A 14,535-nucleotide genomic window follows, 5' to 3' on the forward strand; every position below is an offset into this window, starting at 1 on the left:
TTTTTTTGCGTACATTCTGGTGGAGCATTTCCTCCAGATGTGTTGGTTTCGGTGTACTTTGGAGTGACATATTTAGTATGAACAAATTTATTAACTGAGTACATTTCATTTACCCGCAGAAATCTTGCGCAATGACCATATTTTTTACGTAAATATAAGCCATCTTGGACTGCACGTAGCAAGATGCTCTAAATCATCGGTTCCATTTTTCAAAGAGTAAATTGAGGAGATTACTATATTTGCCCGCAAAACTCATTGCGCTTGATAAATTTAGCGCTTCTGCGCATAATTTAGAATTTGGCAAAAGGGGTAAACTGCTTCTATCATACACAAATAATGATACATGTCCCCCTTTGGCCCTGATTTACTAAGAGAGGAGTGTATGTTTCTTTGTGGGTTTTAATTCCCTACATTTTTTTCCACCATATTTAGGAAGCTTTCCCTACATTTTGCACTTTTCCCTACATTCTGCTTTTTTTACACATGCTCTGATCTGTCTGGTTTTCCTCAGCTCAAATCCACCACATTTTCGGTGGAAACCTTAGTAAACCTTAGTTTTTCCCAACAAACAGGCCACTTTTTCGGGTTTTCTCAGTAAAATGGAGAATTGGTCAGGTTTTTCATTTCAGGTGCAGACAGAATTCTGGCGCACAACCCGGCAAAACATGTCGGATTTACAATAGTAAATCTGGGCCAGTATGTCTACAACACTCTCCCATAGAAGACAGTTAAAGTCCACTCCAGTCTATTTTTTTGTGCAGGCAAAGTGGCTGCTCCCATTAAAAAGAAAAAAAAAAAAAATCACCGTTGTCATCTGTAAATTGCTGTGCCTTCTAGGTAACCCTTCTTGGTTGACTTGTATCATGCTATCTGTATGTACACAGTTCTTTCCTTGTATGATTATTCTTTTGTGCTTAATAAGTAGAATAATGTAGTAGGTTGTAAAGTTTAGTATATACAGAAATTTAATGTTGCACAATAGAAATTACAGACCCTACTACGTCTCCTACCCAGTGTTTATGTAGATTGTGCAAGGTTATTAAGTTCTCTAGTCTACATTTTGGATGTTATTGCAATTCATAGCAGTCAGTTTAGACCTGATATGGGTATGAAAAACGGTCTTTCTGGAGTGTCACCTATAGTTCAGGTAGCCAGTGTAAAGCCTTTCTGTTGAGGTGTAGGTTACAGCGCAGACAGAGTCTGACGTCAGTTGCTTCCTTGCTGAAATCTTTTACGTGCCCAGAAGCATCACGTCTTGCTGGCTGTGGCGCAGGCACAATAGAAGAATTAAGTTGCTACACGTACTGCTGAGAAGACTGCATTGGTCCTCCAAACCCTGTCCTGCATGTGCTCCAGAAAAGACCCAAGTAGGTGGTTCAGCTCTACAATAAAGGTGTCAATAAAATAACTTCAGTATCTTTCTAGTCTTAGGGTATTTTGTTGTATATGCTGCAGAGTTTATATTTGTTTTACCAGCATAAAATCTGCAGCATATACAGTGTGTGTGAACATACCCTTATAGAGTAGATAGTTATGTTTTGTATAAATAAACGTTAGGGGACCTTTGTACAAAGCAACAGTGGAGCAGTTTCCCATAGCAACCAATCAGATTTATTTTTTCATTTTTTAAAAAGGCCTCTGAAAAATGAAAGCTGAAACCTGATTGGTTGCTATGGGCAACTGCTCCACTGTTCCTTTATACAAGATTTTAATAAATCTCCCCCATAATCTTCAACATTTTTTTTCCAAAAACACATGCAGATTTATTCCCTGCATTCTGTGCAATGAGAACATTCCTACAATATTTAGACCACTAAATAGACTTGTACTTCTTCTCACAGGAAAAACATTTGGGAATAACAGTGCAATCCCCCAGGATGCCCAAATGGAGGAAAATATATCACGGTTAGTGTTTTGCTTTTACACACAATTAATTGAAATTAAAAGGTCGCCCTAAAAGCATCATGTTACCTGTCCCTCTGGGATTTGATTCTTTCGGAATGTCCATCTAATGTATTTCAATTCTGGTGAGACTAAACCACTTTAGTGTGATTTAGTGTTTTTTTTTCTTCTTTTTTAGGGTACGGTCCCACGTACTGCTTATGCAGCGTATTTCATGCTGCGCAAAATCTACTGCTGCAGCGGGGAATACACTGCATAATCCCCAATCACCATACACACAGGGCTATCCTGGGGCAGCCTTGTGTGTGCAGTGAGTTTTGGAAGCGCATTAACAGTTACGCTGGCGCACAGCCCCGCCTCCAAAACTCACTGCACACACAGGGCTGCCACCGGAAAGCCCTGTGTGTATGGTGATCAGGGATTACGTAGCGTATTTCCCGCTTCAGCAGCAGATTTTGCGCAGCATAAGCAGTAAAGGGGATCGTACCCTTTAATTTGTTTTATTACAGTCAACAGCATTATAAAAGGCAATATTTATCATGTGGTCACTTCGTAGGCAGGAAATGAGAAGTGATACAATTTGTGAGAAAACATTTTGTATGTTTATAAAATCAGCATAAAATGTAATAGTAGTCCTGGAAATGTGCTTTGTCGGTAAGTATACATTAAAATCAAGTAACTTTGTAACAAATGTTTGAGGTTATCCTCTATCCACCCCATAGGGGATAACTAGCTTATGAATGGGGGTCTGTACACTGGAACTCTCCATAAATCCTGAGAATGGAGGTCAGTTGTCCCCCTAGGTGAATGGAGCGGTGGCTGAGCATGCACACTGTGGCCCCTGACTGCGAACAACTGACCTCAGGATGAGAGAGGGTTCCAGCAGTTGGACCCCCATCTGTGCTGCTCATAAAGGATAACTTTAGGGTAAACCTCTTTAGGTTAGGACTGTTAATTTAGCAATTATTGAGGAGCAGAGGTGAGGTCTCTGGGAGAGTATTATTTAAGTGGCGATTGACATAACAAACACCTTACCTTCATAAAGTTATTTAAGACATTTTTTTGTGTAAAAACAATACGTTCAGGAAAATCATATTGACTATTATTTCCAAATGGAGGAACAAGGAATTCTTCTATTTATCAACTTAATTGTAAGGCATTGTTAACATTCTGTTTTTAACTGGTCTTTACTGACTTTGTTAAAACGGCAGACTTTAAAAATGAGAAGATCACCGGTATGGTATGTGCCGTAATACCTAGATGCAGATCGGTTGAAAACTAGTCTGGTTTTGCATTATCTAAGGGCTCATTCACATGGTACAGCTGCCTTCCATTGTTTTCAATGGGATTCTTCTGCACTATTCACACTACAGAATTTGTGTGGCAAGGAAATTGCGGAGCCCACCTGTAATAATGAACTTGTTTCTTTTCACAGAATCTGCTCAGCAGGCACAAATCTTTTCAATTTTTATCTGGATCTGTTTCACTCCTAGTTTTTGCTAAAAATACTGATCAAAATTCAATGTGTGAAGACAGGCTAAGTGTGCCCATAATATAGTATGCAACATAATAAGTGCATATATAGTACTGGACACTGTGAGCAGTAGGGCCGCATGATTTAGGGGAAATGTCATATTGCAATTATGGAGGAAAATATTGGGATTTGGATATCCATATGTGATCTATTATAGAAATTGTGTCATTAGTTAACTTGTTTTATCAAGACAAAAGCACACACAGATTACGGATAATGCTGAAATGTGTTTTTCTCAACTCAAATATACACACTAGCAACAAGAACTGGAAATGCACAGTGTTTTTCTAATTCTAATAATTTTCCTAACTTAAATAATAACATATTTGCATTACTGCTGAAGTTCAAAACTTTCAATTTTCTCAATAGTACAGAACAAATAAATAGAACAAGAAATAAGAACATAGAAGTTTTAATTAAAATAAAATTCTCCAAACAAACAGGGACATTTAAAGGAAAATAACATTAGTTTAAAGAGGTTCCCCGATAAAAACTTTGTGCCCAGGCTTAATAATATAATAAAAAAAGCTTATACATACCTCCCCCATTCCCGCTGGGCTAAGGTATCAGGGCGTCCCGTCTGGGGCTGCTAGAATTTGGCTTCTCTGAGCTGCAGATCGTAGCGTCAGCAGCTAACATCGCTCACTATACGCTCCGCCAATCGCTGGCCGCAGAGGTGTCCGGCTTCAGTCAGTGATTGGCGGAGCAGTACTGTGAGCTATGTTAGCTGCAGACTCTACAATTTGCAGTTCGACACCCTGATACCAAAGCCCAGCAAGAAGCGAGGAAGGTATGTATAAGCTTTATTACCAGGAATGGCCTCTCCTCGAGGCAAAAAATGGCCCACTTAGGCTAGGTTCACACTGTGGAATTTCTGGGCAGAATTTATGCTGGAGATCAAGTGGCGGCACTAGGACCGCGTGGACTACATTGCAGTCCCCATAGATGTCAATGCAATTCTGAGCAGACATCCCAAAATATCCACCCAGAAATGCATTGCAGTCTATGGAGGCAGCAATGCAGTCTGCTTGGTCCTAGCGCGGCCGGCTCGATCTCCGGCAGAAATTCTGTTCAGAAATTCTGCAGTGTGAACCCAGCCTAAGTCTCAAATTGTAAAGGGTTGAAATCTATCACACAACCTGATGTTGGTTGTGCTGTGGATTTGCAGATATTTTTCCATCCCATTTGGATGTACCCTTATATTGTGTTGTAGTCTTACCTTCTATTCTCAGTAGTTTGACTTGAAGGGGAGATCAACTTTTTATGTGTCCCACTGTATGGCTGAACACATAGCAAATACTTTCTGAATAAAGCTACATATGCTTATAAGGACCATTAAACACTTGAACATGAATTTGTGGTTTAACCACACCTGTATTTATCTTGGGTCTGGTTTTCATCTCTTCTTACATTTTTTTAAAACATTCATCTTCTTGGCAGGGTATACTCCTCTGTTTGTGATGCTAGAGCTCTTAGCCAAATGTCTTGTACAATGTGTGACCAGAGATTGTACTGTTGCACAGCCTCCATCACGTCTAGTACAAGTAAATATGGTCACAGTCACCAGAAATCCAAAATAGATTCAAGCAACACAGTGATCTCTGGTTGTGCAAAATGTGATCTAGCCAAAGTTGCCGTGGTGGGGAAGATTACAGTATAATAATTTATAATGTTAATCATTGCATGGTTATCCTGTAATGTTCCAAAGAGTTAACAAAAGGAAATCCTGTGAAATCTCCAAAAATGTTCTTGACTGTGAAGCCAAGGAGGTTCAGATGAGATCTGCCCTTGTTCTCTCTTGTCTGTTTGCTCAGCTAAGTTACACGTTTTAACCAAACTGCCAATGAATAAAGGAGGTTACACAATAACTATGCTAAACGTACTCCAGTTCACCTGTACTCCATGAACATGTATTAATAATTACATTGGTTCTGATAAAAGTAGATGAAGAATGACTTACTCAGTTAATCACATGTTAAGGTATTTGTTTTGCTGTCTTTTAAGAAGAGAATTTCTGAGGTGCATAATATATGCCAAATAATTAGAAGGAATGGCGGAACAATGGCTGGCAGTCTCTAATTCATTACATGTTTTTCTTCAATGTTACAGGAAGTCTGACTCAACTGGACTCTCCCCTGTGGAGCCCTGGACTTTACAGCCTGAACCCTGTGTTAGCTGCAAGCTGCGTATGACAGGACCGGCCATGGTAATCCCTACAACCACTAGTTGCTCCCATTTCTACAGTGCATACTTTTTGTAGTTATTTCATTCATGTAGATGTGGATATGTCCTTGATATTGTCATGCGCTCCTCCACCCAAAATCTGAAACTTTTGGTGAGGCTAGAGTACAGTGTACTATCCCACTCCCCTACCTAGTTTAGGAAGCTGAGATCTGGGTCCTGTATGTCCTTACACTGGAAAGTTTGTTTAGGTTTTTCCATTTTAAGACCTACAAGTAAACAGAATTTAAAGTAAAGTGGGTGACCGCATTCTGAGTGATGTCTGGTGACTTTTATGCTCAAAAGGGAAACCAAAGTGGTGCAAATTTGCCACTGAGGGATCATAGTTCGGATATGTAAACAAAATAGAAAAACATTCTGTGTATAAAAACCTTATTCTAAGAGTATTTATCGTATTTGTGATCATGAAGATTATTTTTATACATTGCAACATTTTTTGTAAGCTTCTGTTTTTGAAAATCATCAGTTGTGGATTTTGCTGCAGATCTGCAAGGTTTCTGCAACAAAATCCACAATAGCTGCAGATTTAAATGCATATTTTAAGTTTCCCATTGAAGTTAAGGGGATAAATCTACATCTACTCAGGAAATGGCATTCCGCCACATGTTGTCATACTTTAAATACCAGCATTATCCTACAAAGTAATATGGGTAGACTCAACAATGAATGAATAATGCATAATCTTTATTAAACATGGACAAATACAGTTAAAAAAAACTTTAAAAACACAGACCTTGCCCTGTGATCAAGCCGCATGCAAAACGCATTAGGGTGGTATCTTTCCTGCAGGTAATGTCTAGTGGATTTGTAGGCTGTTTGGCCTCCGGGGGTCAGTTACCTCATCTGGATGTTGGTGACTTTTTATGCACTTTTTTTCTTCATGTTTACTGCTGACTCATTGGGGACTGTGCAGTTTTGTTCATACTATTACTTTTCCTGGACCTGGTTACCGCCTTACACTGTGTTATATGTTTACAGTCCCCACCTTATGCTTTTTAGAGCAAAACATTGTTGCTCTGCACCTTTCCTTACTGACCATTACCCTGCAGGACTTTTTTGCTGTATTGTGTGTGTTTTTAAAGTTTTTTATCTGTATTTGTCCATGTTTAATAAAGATTTTGCATTATTCATTAATTGTTGAGTCTACCCCTATTTCTTTGTAGTATTATCATTATACATGCTCTGGGGTTGCATATGATATAGGTGGTGGATTGTTGTAGGATTGGGGTTTTAAATATCAGTAGAAGACAAAATAGCATTTAATTCAGCAACTGGGGAGTAAATACTAAAGCCATGTGAAAGGAAATCATTGGAACTTTGTTTGGTTCATTTGCTTCCTTCTTACTCTCCCCCTTGTTCAGTAGCCTTTTACTTTTCTTCTGTATCAGTTATTTCGGCCATGCTGCTGCTTCTGTTACCTACCTACAGTGTTTTCCAGTTCAGTGCAGAACCTAAACAGGTTTCCTGGAGATAAAAATTACAGACTAGTGTAGTGACTTAATTCTACTTAATTCTGACACAGTGGCTTTGGTTGCCTGGTCCACATTCCTTTTTTTCAAATCCCCTCAAAGGTGTAATTTATGCAAAAGTATGGTGTCCATTTTAGGACATCGTCAGTCGTCAGCTGTACCTATGTCCTCATTCAGGCAAAACAACATCCTGCCTCCTCCCTCGGACCAATCGCCGTCAGTCATCAGCCGCAACTCCGTCCTCCGTCAGGCAAAACAGCGTCCCGCGTCCTCCCTCGGACCAATTGCCTTCAGTCATCAGCCGCAACTCCGTCGTGGTATAGGTGACTACTGACTATGTCCTAAAATGGACACCGTTCAAAAGTAACAACTAGACTTTTGAAACTTGTTACTTTAGTAACCAACTTTTTACAAGAAAAGAACAATTTGTTGCATTGTTTCCTATATATTTTCAGCTCCCTTATTTTCCTTGACATGTTTTGTAATAAAAACCCATGTATGAAAACTTACATAAAACCGTATATAGTATTGTGATGAGTCATAAATATTGGGATGATGTTTCATAGAAAGATATAGGGATTTACAAGCCATTACATTGCTCGATTATCACAGCCTGTATTGTTAAAGGGTAGCTCCCACCATCCTTTTTTTTTTCTTTCTGTCCCTGCCTATTGCCTGTCTATCCCTTACCCCCTCCCTGCCTTTAATATTTATTTTTTTTACTTTGGTAGAAATGCCTTTTTGTATGCCTGGTAGTGTGCTCACTACCAGGCAGACTTCCCCAGCAGGCGCGACGTCACTGATGCCTGCTGGGGCCAACACTTCCGCCCTTAGTTCACCTATACAGTGTGCCTCCAGCTGTTTCACCACTACAACTCCCAGCTTGCCCTGACATCTATTGGCTGTCAGGGCATGCTGGGAGTTGTAGTGGGGAAACAACTGGAGGTATACTGTACAGGTGAAAACAATAACTTTGTTATACATTACATGGCAGCGGTGCTACCCCCGCAACCCCCCACCCGAAATACATTACATGGCCGCGGTGCTACCCCCGCAAACCCCCTCCCGAAATACATTACATGGCTGTGGCGCTACCCCCCTCCCCCTCCCCTCAAAGCAATACATTTCATCCCCCCACCCCCACCCGAAACACATACCAATGTCCATTACGTCCTGAGGCAGCAGCTGGAGGCGGGGCCGGCCGGCGTGTGAGGCCTGGGAGCCAATGCGCTCTCAGCGCTCGCTCTCGCCTGTCTGATTGACAGGCAAGGAGCGAGCGCAGCCTGAATGAATTCGGACCAATTGCCCGGCCGGCATCGGTCTGAATGTTTCTCCACATTCGGTCTAGCAATTTGATGGAGTTCTCAGGACCCAGACCCTGATCAAAACATTTGACATGTCTCTATGACAAGAAACAGTACCGTATTTCTCCGAAAATAAGACCGGGTCTTATATTAATTTTAGTCACAAAAAACACACTAGGGCTTATTTTCAGGGTAGGGGGGACTGCAGGAGTGTGGCGGATGGGGGGCTGTAGCAGTCTGGAGGATGCCGCACCCCCCCATCCTCCACATTCCTGCAGCCCCCCATCCTCCACACTGCTACAGCCCCCCATCCTCCCCTTCCCCCGTCATCCTCCACACTCCTACAGTGCCCCCCACCCCTCTGCCATAATAAACCAGCACTGAAGCTGCAGCTCTCGGCCGCGGGATCTCCTTCTGCTGCTTACCGGTAGCAGCCGTGGCAGGGACACGTCCGTGACTTCGGGCGTGCATACGCGCTGACGTTTTAAAGCGACAGCGTCCCTGCCCCGGCTCATTTAACTTGCCAAGGGACCAGCCAAAGGTGGGGGCGGGGGGGTCCGCATCGCATTTCTGGCGGCTGCGGTCTGCCAGTTGAGTACCCCTGGCCCTAGGTCTTATTTTCGGGGTAGGGCTTATATTGCAGCCCACCCCAATAATCCAGCTAGGGCTTATTTTCAGGGTAGGGTGTAAACAGGGTAACACTTTAAGTTTTTCCACTGTTCTTCAGGTGGTCTCCCAGTACAAGTTCCATCCTGAATGCTTCTCCTGCTCTGGATGCCATGCAGTCATTGAGGAGGGAGAGTCGTTCAGCTTGGTGGAAAGCACAACTCTATTTTGGTAAGAACGCTCTAATGAAATATTCTGACCTCTTATCTTGTGTAAGAATTGGAACTAAAAAACTTGAGGAATAAAATGTATGTGTGGTGGCCCAGTACGGGAGTTTTACCCTGTACCCTTGCTGCCCTGTCAGGCAGCCTCCCTGCAGTGCCCTCTTGGGGCCCCCCTGCATCTGTTCTACTGTAATTGAATATTATCCCCTATGTTATGTATATAAGAATGTTGTATCTTTAAGAAAGGTTAATATGTGATCATCAGTTGTCATGTGAGTTTTCATGTGATTGTTACCCAGGAGGTATCAGTGACCAGGTGACTTAAGGGTGACCAATGGGACCCCACCAGAGTCTCCCCCATAAAAGCCCTGGGAGGAGTCTCTTCTCTCTCTAAGTTCCTGAGTCTTTGATGAGGTGCAGTCGAGTCTAGGAGTGTGTCTGGAGTAATAGGAGACCTCAAGTCAAGTCTGCAGCCACAAGTCTATAAGTAAGCTAAAGTCACAGCTTAGTCTGTCTCCAGTCAAGTCAAGTTAGTCACTGTCATCTATTGTCAAGTCAACATGGCCTGCACTAAATTGTCCAAAACTACTGCAAGTCCCAGCAAGCCCTTAAGGTCTCTGAATTCACTGGTCACCTCCATGGGCCCGGCTACACTGTACCATCTGTCACTCAGTAAAGCTATCGTTGTCCGTAACTTGGCGTCTGAGTTATTATTGCCCCTGTGCCTAGCCCAGGATTCAGCGGTATACCTTTGGGTGGTATTGAGGATAAACCACGCCCTGGCGTCACAAATACAACGGGTTAATGCCATCTGCCCTAGGGTAATTCCATCTGCCCTGCATCACACCCCATACCACATATGTGTAGGTATTTGGACCGGTGCATTTTTTACCATGGCGTTCACATCATATTTAAGGAGATTTGCTTGCTTTACTGCAAACACTTTTGTGCTTCAAAGTTTGGGTGATGATTTTTCTTTAAATTATTATTATCAAACAGGTGTGGCATATTAGTCAAATACAACTTGGATGCTTACATATGTCTCTGCCTGCTTAGGTAGAAGTAGCAATGTGAAAACTTCCTTCCGTTTTTAAAATAAATCTGAACTATACAGTGAGATGTGACCTGCCAAAATTGCATTAAAAAGTGCGCCATGTGTCATTTGTCTTGAACTGATCTTATACATTTTTTTGTTTTGGTCTTGTAGTCCGTTTTACACTTTTGGGAATAGCATTTTCTCCAATATTTTTTCTGAATTTCACCTTCAAATCTCAGCCACCCTATTGGCATGTGTTCTTGGTTATGTAGAGCAGTGTTTCCCAACAGTGTGCCTCCAGCTGTGTCAAAACTACAACTCCTAGCATGCCTGGACATCCTTTGGCTGTCCGGGCATGCTGGGAGTTGTAGTTTTGACACAACTGGAGGCACCCTGGTTGGGAAACACTGATGTATAGGATGTCTTGGGGATGATTACATAAATCTAGCTGTACTACATGTTCTCTGTCAAACACACAAGACCATAATTGTTTATAGGCAATATCCTACCTTGAAGGAATTTCTACAACAAATAAGTACTGTAATGAGGTTAAAGGGTGGCACGCATAAAAAGATAAATACCAGGTAAATAAATATCAAAAATATGAATATTATAGACGTGTTTTCATGAAATGTTATGTCTGCTAAGTTGAGTATTGAAGGAGTCTTTATTTATTTAGGTTTGTGAAAGGAGTACTGTGTTGTTAAAGGCGAACTCCGGTATGGGTGGGAAAAAAAAACGTATCCCCTATCCTAAGCATAGGGGATAAGTGTTAGATCGCGGGGGGTCCGACAGCTGGGGCCCCCTGCGATCTCCTGTACGGGGACCCGGCTCACTCCTGCTCAATGCAGGAGCCAAGCGTTTTCGACCACAGCCGAAGCTGCGGCCGACACGCCCCCTCCATACACTTCTATGGCAGGGCTGGAGTGCTGCCTTCGGCAATCTCCGGCCCTGCCATAGAAGTGAATGGAGGGGGCATGTCGGCCGCAGCTTCGGCTGGTCGAAAACCCTCGGCTCCTGCATTGAGCAGGAGCGAGCCGGGTCCCCGTACAGGAGATCGCAGGGGGCCCCAGCTGTCGGACCCCCCGCGATCTAACACTTATCCCCTATGCTTAGGATAGGGGATAAGTGTTTTTTTTTTCCCATACCGGCGTTCTCCTTTAAACAATTTATCCCCTATCTGTAGGATAGGGGCTAAGTGTCTGATCGCGGGGGCGTCCGACAGATGGGAGCCCTGCAATCGCCTGCACCAGCGCCCCTCTCATTGTGCACGAAGCGATCTCCACTTTGTGCAAGGAGACTGTCGACCCTTGCACAAAGTGGTGGTCAACACACCCCTCCATATATCTCTTGGGAGTGCCGGAGATACACAAATGCTTTTTCACTGGCTCTTCTGTAGAGATGCATGGAGGGAACGTGTGGCCCACAGCTTCATGCAAGGGCAGACGCAGCTCTGTTCATGCAGAGAATGGGGCGTCGTGCAGGAGATTGCCGTGCAGGAGATTATGGAGGGTCCAACCATGGTCGGACCCCCCACAATCAGACACTTATCCTCTATGCTGCGTACTTCCTTAATTGTAATTGTTTGTTAAATATATACAGTCATGGCTGTAAATGTTGGCACCCCTGACATTTTTCTAGAAAATTAAGTATTTTTCACAGAAAAGGATTGCAGTAACACATGTTTTACTATACACATGTTTATTCCCTTTGTGTGTATTGAAGCTAAACCAATAAAGGTAGGGAAAAAAGCAAAGTGCACATAATGCCACACCAAACTCCAAAAATGGGCTGGACAAAATGATTGGCACCCTTTCAAAATTGTGGAAAAATAAAACATTTTAAGCATGTGATGCTCCTTTAAATTCACCTGGGGCAAGTAACAGATGTGGGCAATATAAAAATCATACCTGAAAGCAGATCCTAAGGAGAGAAGTTCGCTTAGTCTTTGCATTGTGTGTCTGTGTGTGCCACACTAAGCATGGACAACAGAAAGAGAAGAGAACTGTCTGAGGACTTGAGAACCAAAATTGTGGAAAAATATCAACATTTTCACGGTTACAAGTCCATCTCCAGAGATCTAGATTTGCCTTTGTCCACAGTGCGTAACATTATCAAGAAGTTTGCAACCCATGGCACTGTAGTTAATCACCTTGGGCGTGGACGGAAGAGAAAGATTGATGAAAGGTGTCAATGCAGGATAGTCCGGATGGCGGATAAGCAGCCCCAAACAAGTTCCAAAGATATTCAATCTGTCCTGCAGGCTCAGGGAGCATCAGTGTCAGTGCAAACTATCCATCGACATTTAAATAAAATGAAACGCTATGGCAGGAGACCCTGGAGGACCCCACTGCTGACACAGAGACATAAAAAAACAACTACTACATTTTGCCAAAATGAACTTGAGTAAGCCAAAATCCTTCTGGGAAAGCATCTTGTGGACAGATGAGACCAAGATAGAGCTTTTTGGTAAAGCACATGATTCTACTGTTTATTGAAAACAGAATGAGGCCTACAAAGAAAAGAACACAGTATCTACAGTGAAATATGGTGGCGGTTCAATGATGTTTTGGGGTTGTTTTGCTGCCTCTGGCACTGGGTTCCTAGAATGTGTGCAAGACATCAGGCATCTGAGGATAACAAAACTGATTTTGGTTCCCACTGTATGCATTTGTGTCAGAGATCTTGGGTCTTCCTGCAGGACAATGACCCCAAACATATGTCAAAAAGCACCCAGAAATGGATGGCAACAAAGCGCTGGAGAGATATTAACTCTGCAGGGTGCCCAAACTTTTGCAGACGCCATTTTTTTGTTTTCTGTTATTTTGAAAGTGTAAATGATGGAAATAAAATCTAACTTTTGTTGACATATTATAAGAATGTCTAATCTGTAATTTGATGCCTTTTGGAGATTTTTCCATCTTCCCTTGGCACTTTATGCACATTAATACAAATTTTTACCTGGGGTGCCCAAACTTTTGATCCACACTGTGTGTGTGTGTGTGTGTGTGTGTGTGTGTGTGTATATATATATATATATATATATATATATATATATATATATATGTAAATTGTATCTGAGCTAAAGAAAAATTGGTGCAAAGAAAATGGTCAGTATGCATAATATAAGATGAAACCTAAAACACTTTCATAGGAAATCTGATCTGGGTACGGGGTGGTCTTTTGGAGGGGTTTCACTGTATACTGTGCTCTAGAGACAAATGAAACAACCTCTTAAAGCTGAGCTTTTTACACTAGAGCAAAAGATTAATGTGATCATGTGTCTGATCATGTGACTCACTCCTGGATAAGCTCTTTGATCATAAATATAAACTGATACAATTTGTCACATGATACTGTTATATCACTGATGAACATTTTATTGATTTAATGATATTCCTTCATATAACTTCTGTCTATTTCCAGTGGCCCATGTCACAAGCTACTTCTATTACGACCACAGTTTGAGGGGCTCTGCAATGAATCTGCCAAAGAACAACATCCTCACACCCTTACTCTTATACGGCTTCCTCCTCATGCAGGAGGCAGCAGGGGCTTCTCTGTGTCAGTGGAAGACATGAAGGTCACACAGTGAGTTTAGATCACTTATCAGCCCAAAATTGTACTGGTATTTTTAGCATTATTCTTTCTTTTAACTTTTTTTTTGCTTTCAACAATAAATGTAAGGCTATATTTTCCATCAGGTGCAATTGGCTGAAAAGTCTGTTGTCTTATTTTTTTGCCCTTTGTCTGGCATTTTTAAAGGCCTTGAAAGGCTTTCAGCATATACCTTAACCAGAGACCATGACAGATCCATCCATCACCCATAGACTGTTATAATATGCATTAAATGGATGCCATAATGGTCTATGGGTGAAAGTTGCAGTTGTTATGCAAATGTCACCCATTGGCTATTATGGAATTCATTTAACAAATACATCATGAAAAGCTAATGAAGTATCTTTTAAACAGATGCCTGTGACAGATGCCACACATTGGCATTTTTCACCTATAAACTATTATGGCAGCTGTTAACTGAATGTTTATTTCACAACATCTCATCTGTAAAATTGTGTAGCCCACTATGCTTTTTCTTTGTTTTTGCTGTGTCCGGACATCATATGGCCAAAAAGAACCCTACTACTAATACAAATGTACTAATGTATGTACTATAGACATGTTTTGCGTGTACCTCTAGGGCTTTCACAGCATACCCCCT

The 14,535-nt window shown here is 41.9% G+C and overlaps 1 protein-coding gene across 4 annotated transcripts in view; it reads left to right on the forward strand.

Moving 5' to 3' along the window:
- LIMK2 (LIM domain kinase 2) overlaps positions 1–14,535 on the forward strand; it is a 53,188-nt gene that overhangs the window by 18,656 nt on the left and 19,997 nt on the right. For 3 of the 4 annotated variants that reach the window (XM_056530475.1, XM_056530490.1, XM_056530499.1), the window contains exons 2-5: positions 1,842–1,905; positions 5,546–5,642; positions 9,178–9,287; positions 13,743–13,907. In XM_056530475.1, coding sequence (XP_056386450.1) covers positions 1,842–1,905; positions 5,546–5,642; positions 9,178–9,287; positions 13,743–13,907 — 436 coding nt within the window. Of the gene's footprint in view, positions 1–1,330; positions 1,368–1,841; positions 1,906–5,545; positions 5,643–9,177; positions 9,288–13,742; positions 13,908–14,535 lie in introns of those variants that run through there. The other variant, XM_056530484.1, reaches the window with a different exon arrangement.

The sequence above is a fragment of the Hyla sarda genome, chromosome 1 (assembly GCF_029499605.1).
Source record: "Hyla sarda isolate aHylSar1 chromosome 1, aHylSar1.hap1, whole genome shotgun sequence".
Taxonomy (NCBI): domain Eukaryota; kingdom Metazoa; phylum Chordata; class Amphibia; order Anura; family Hylidae; genus Hyla; species Hyla sarda.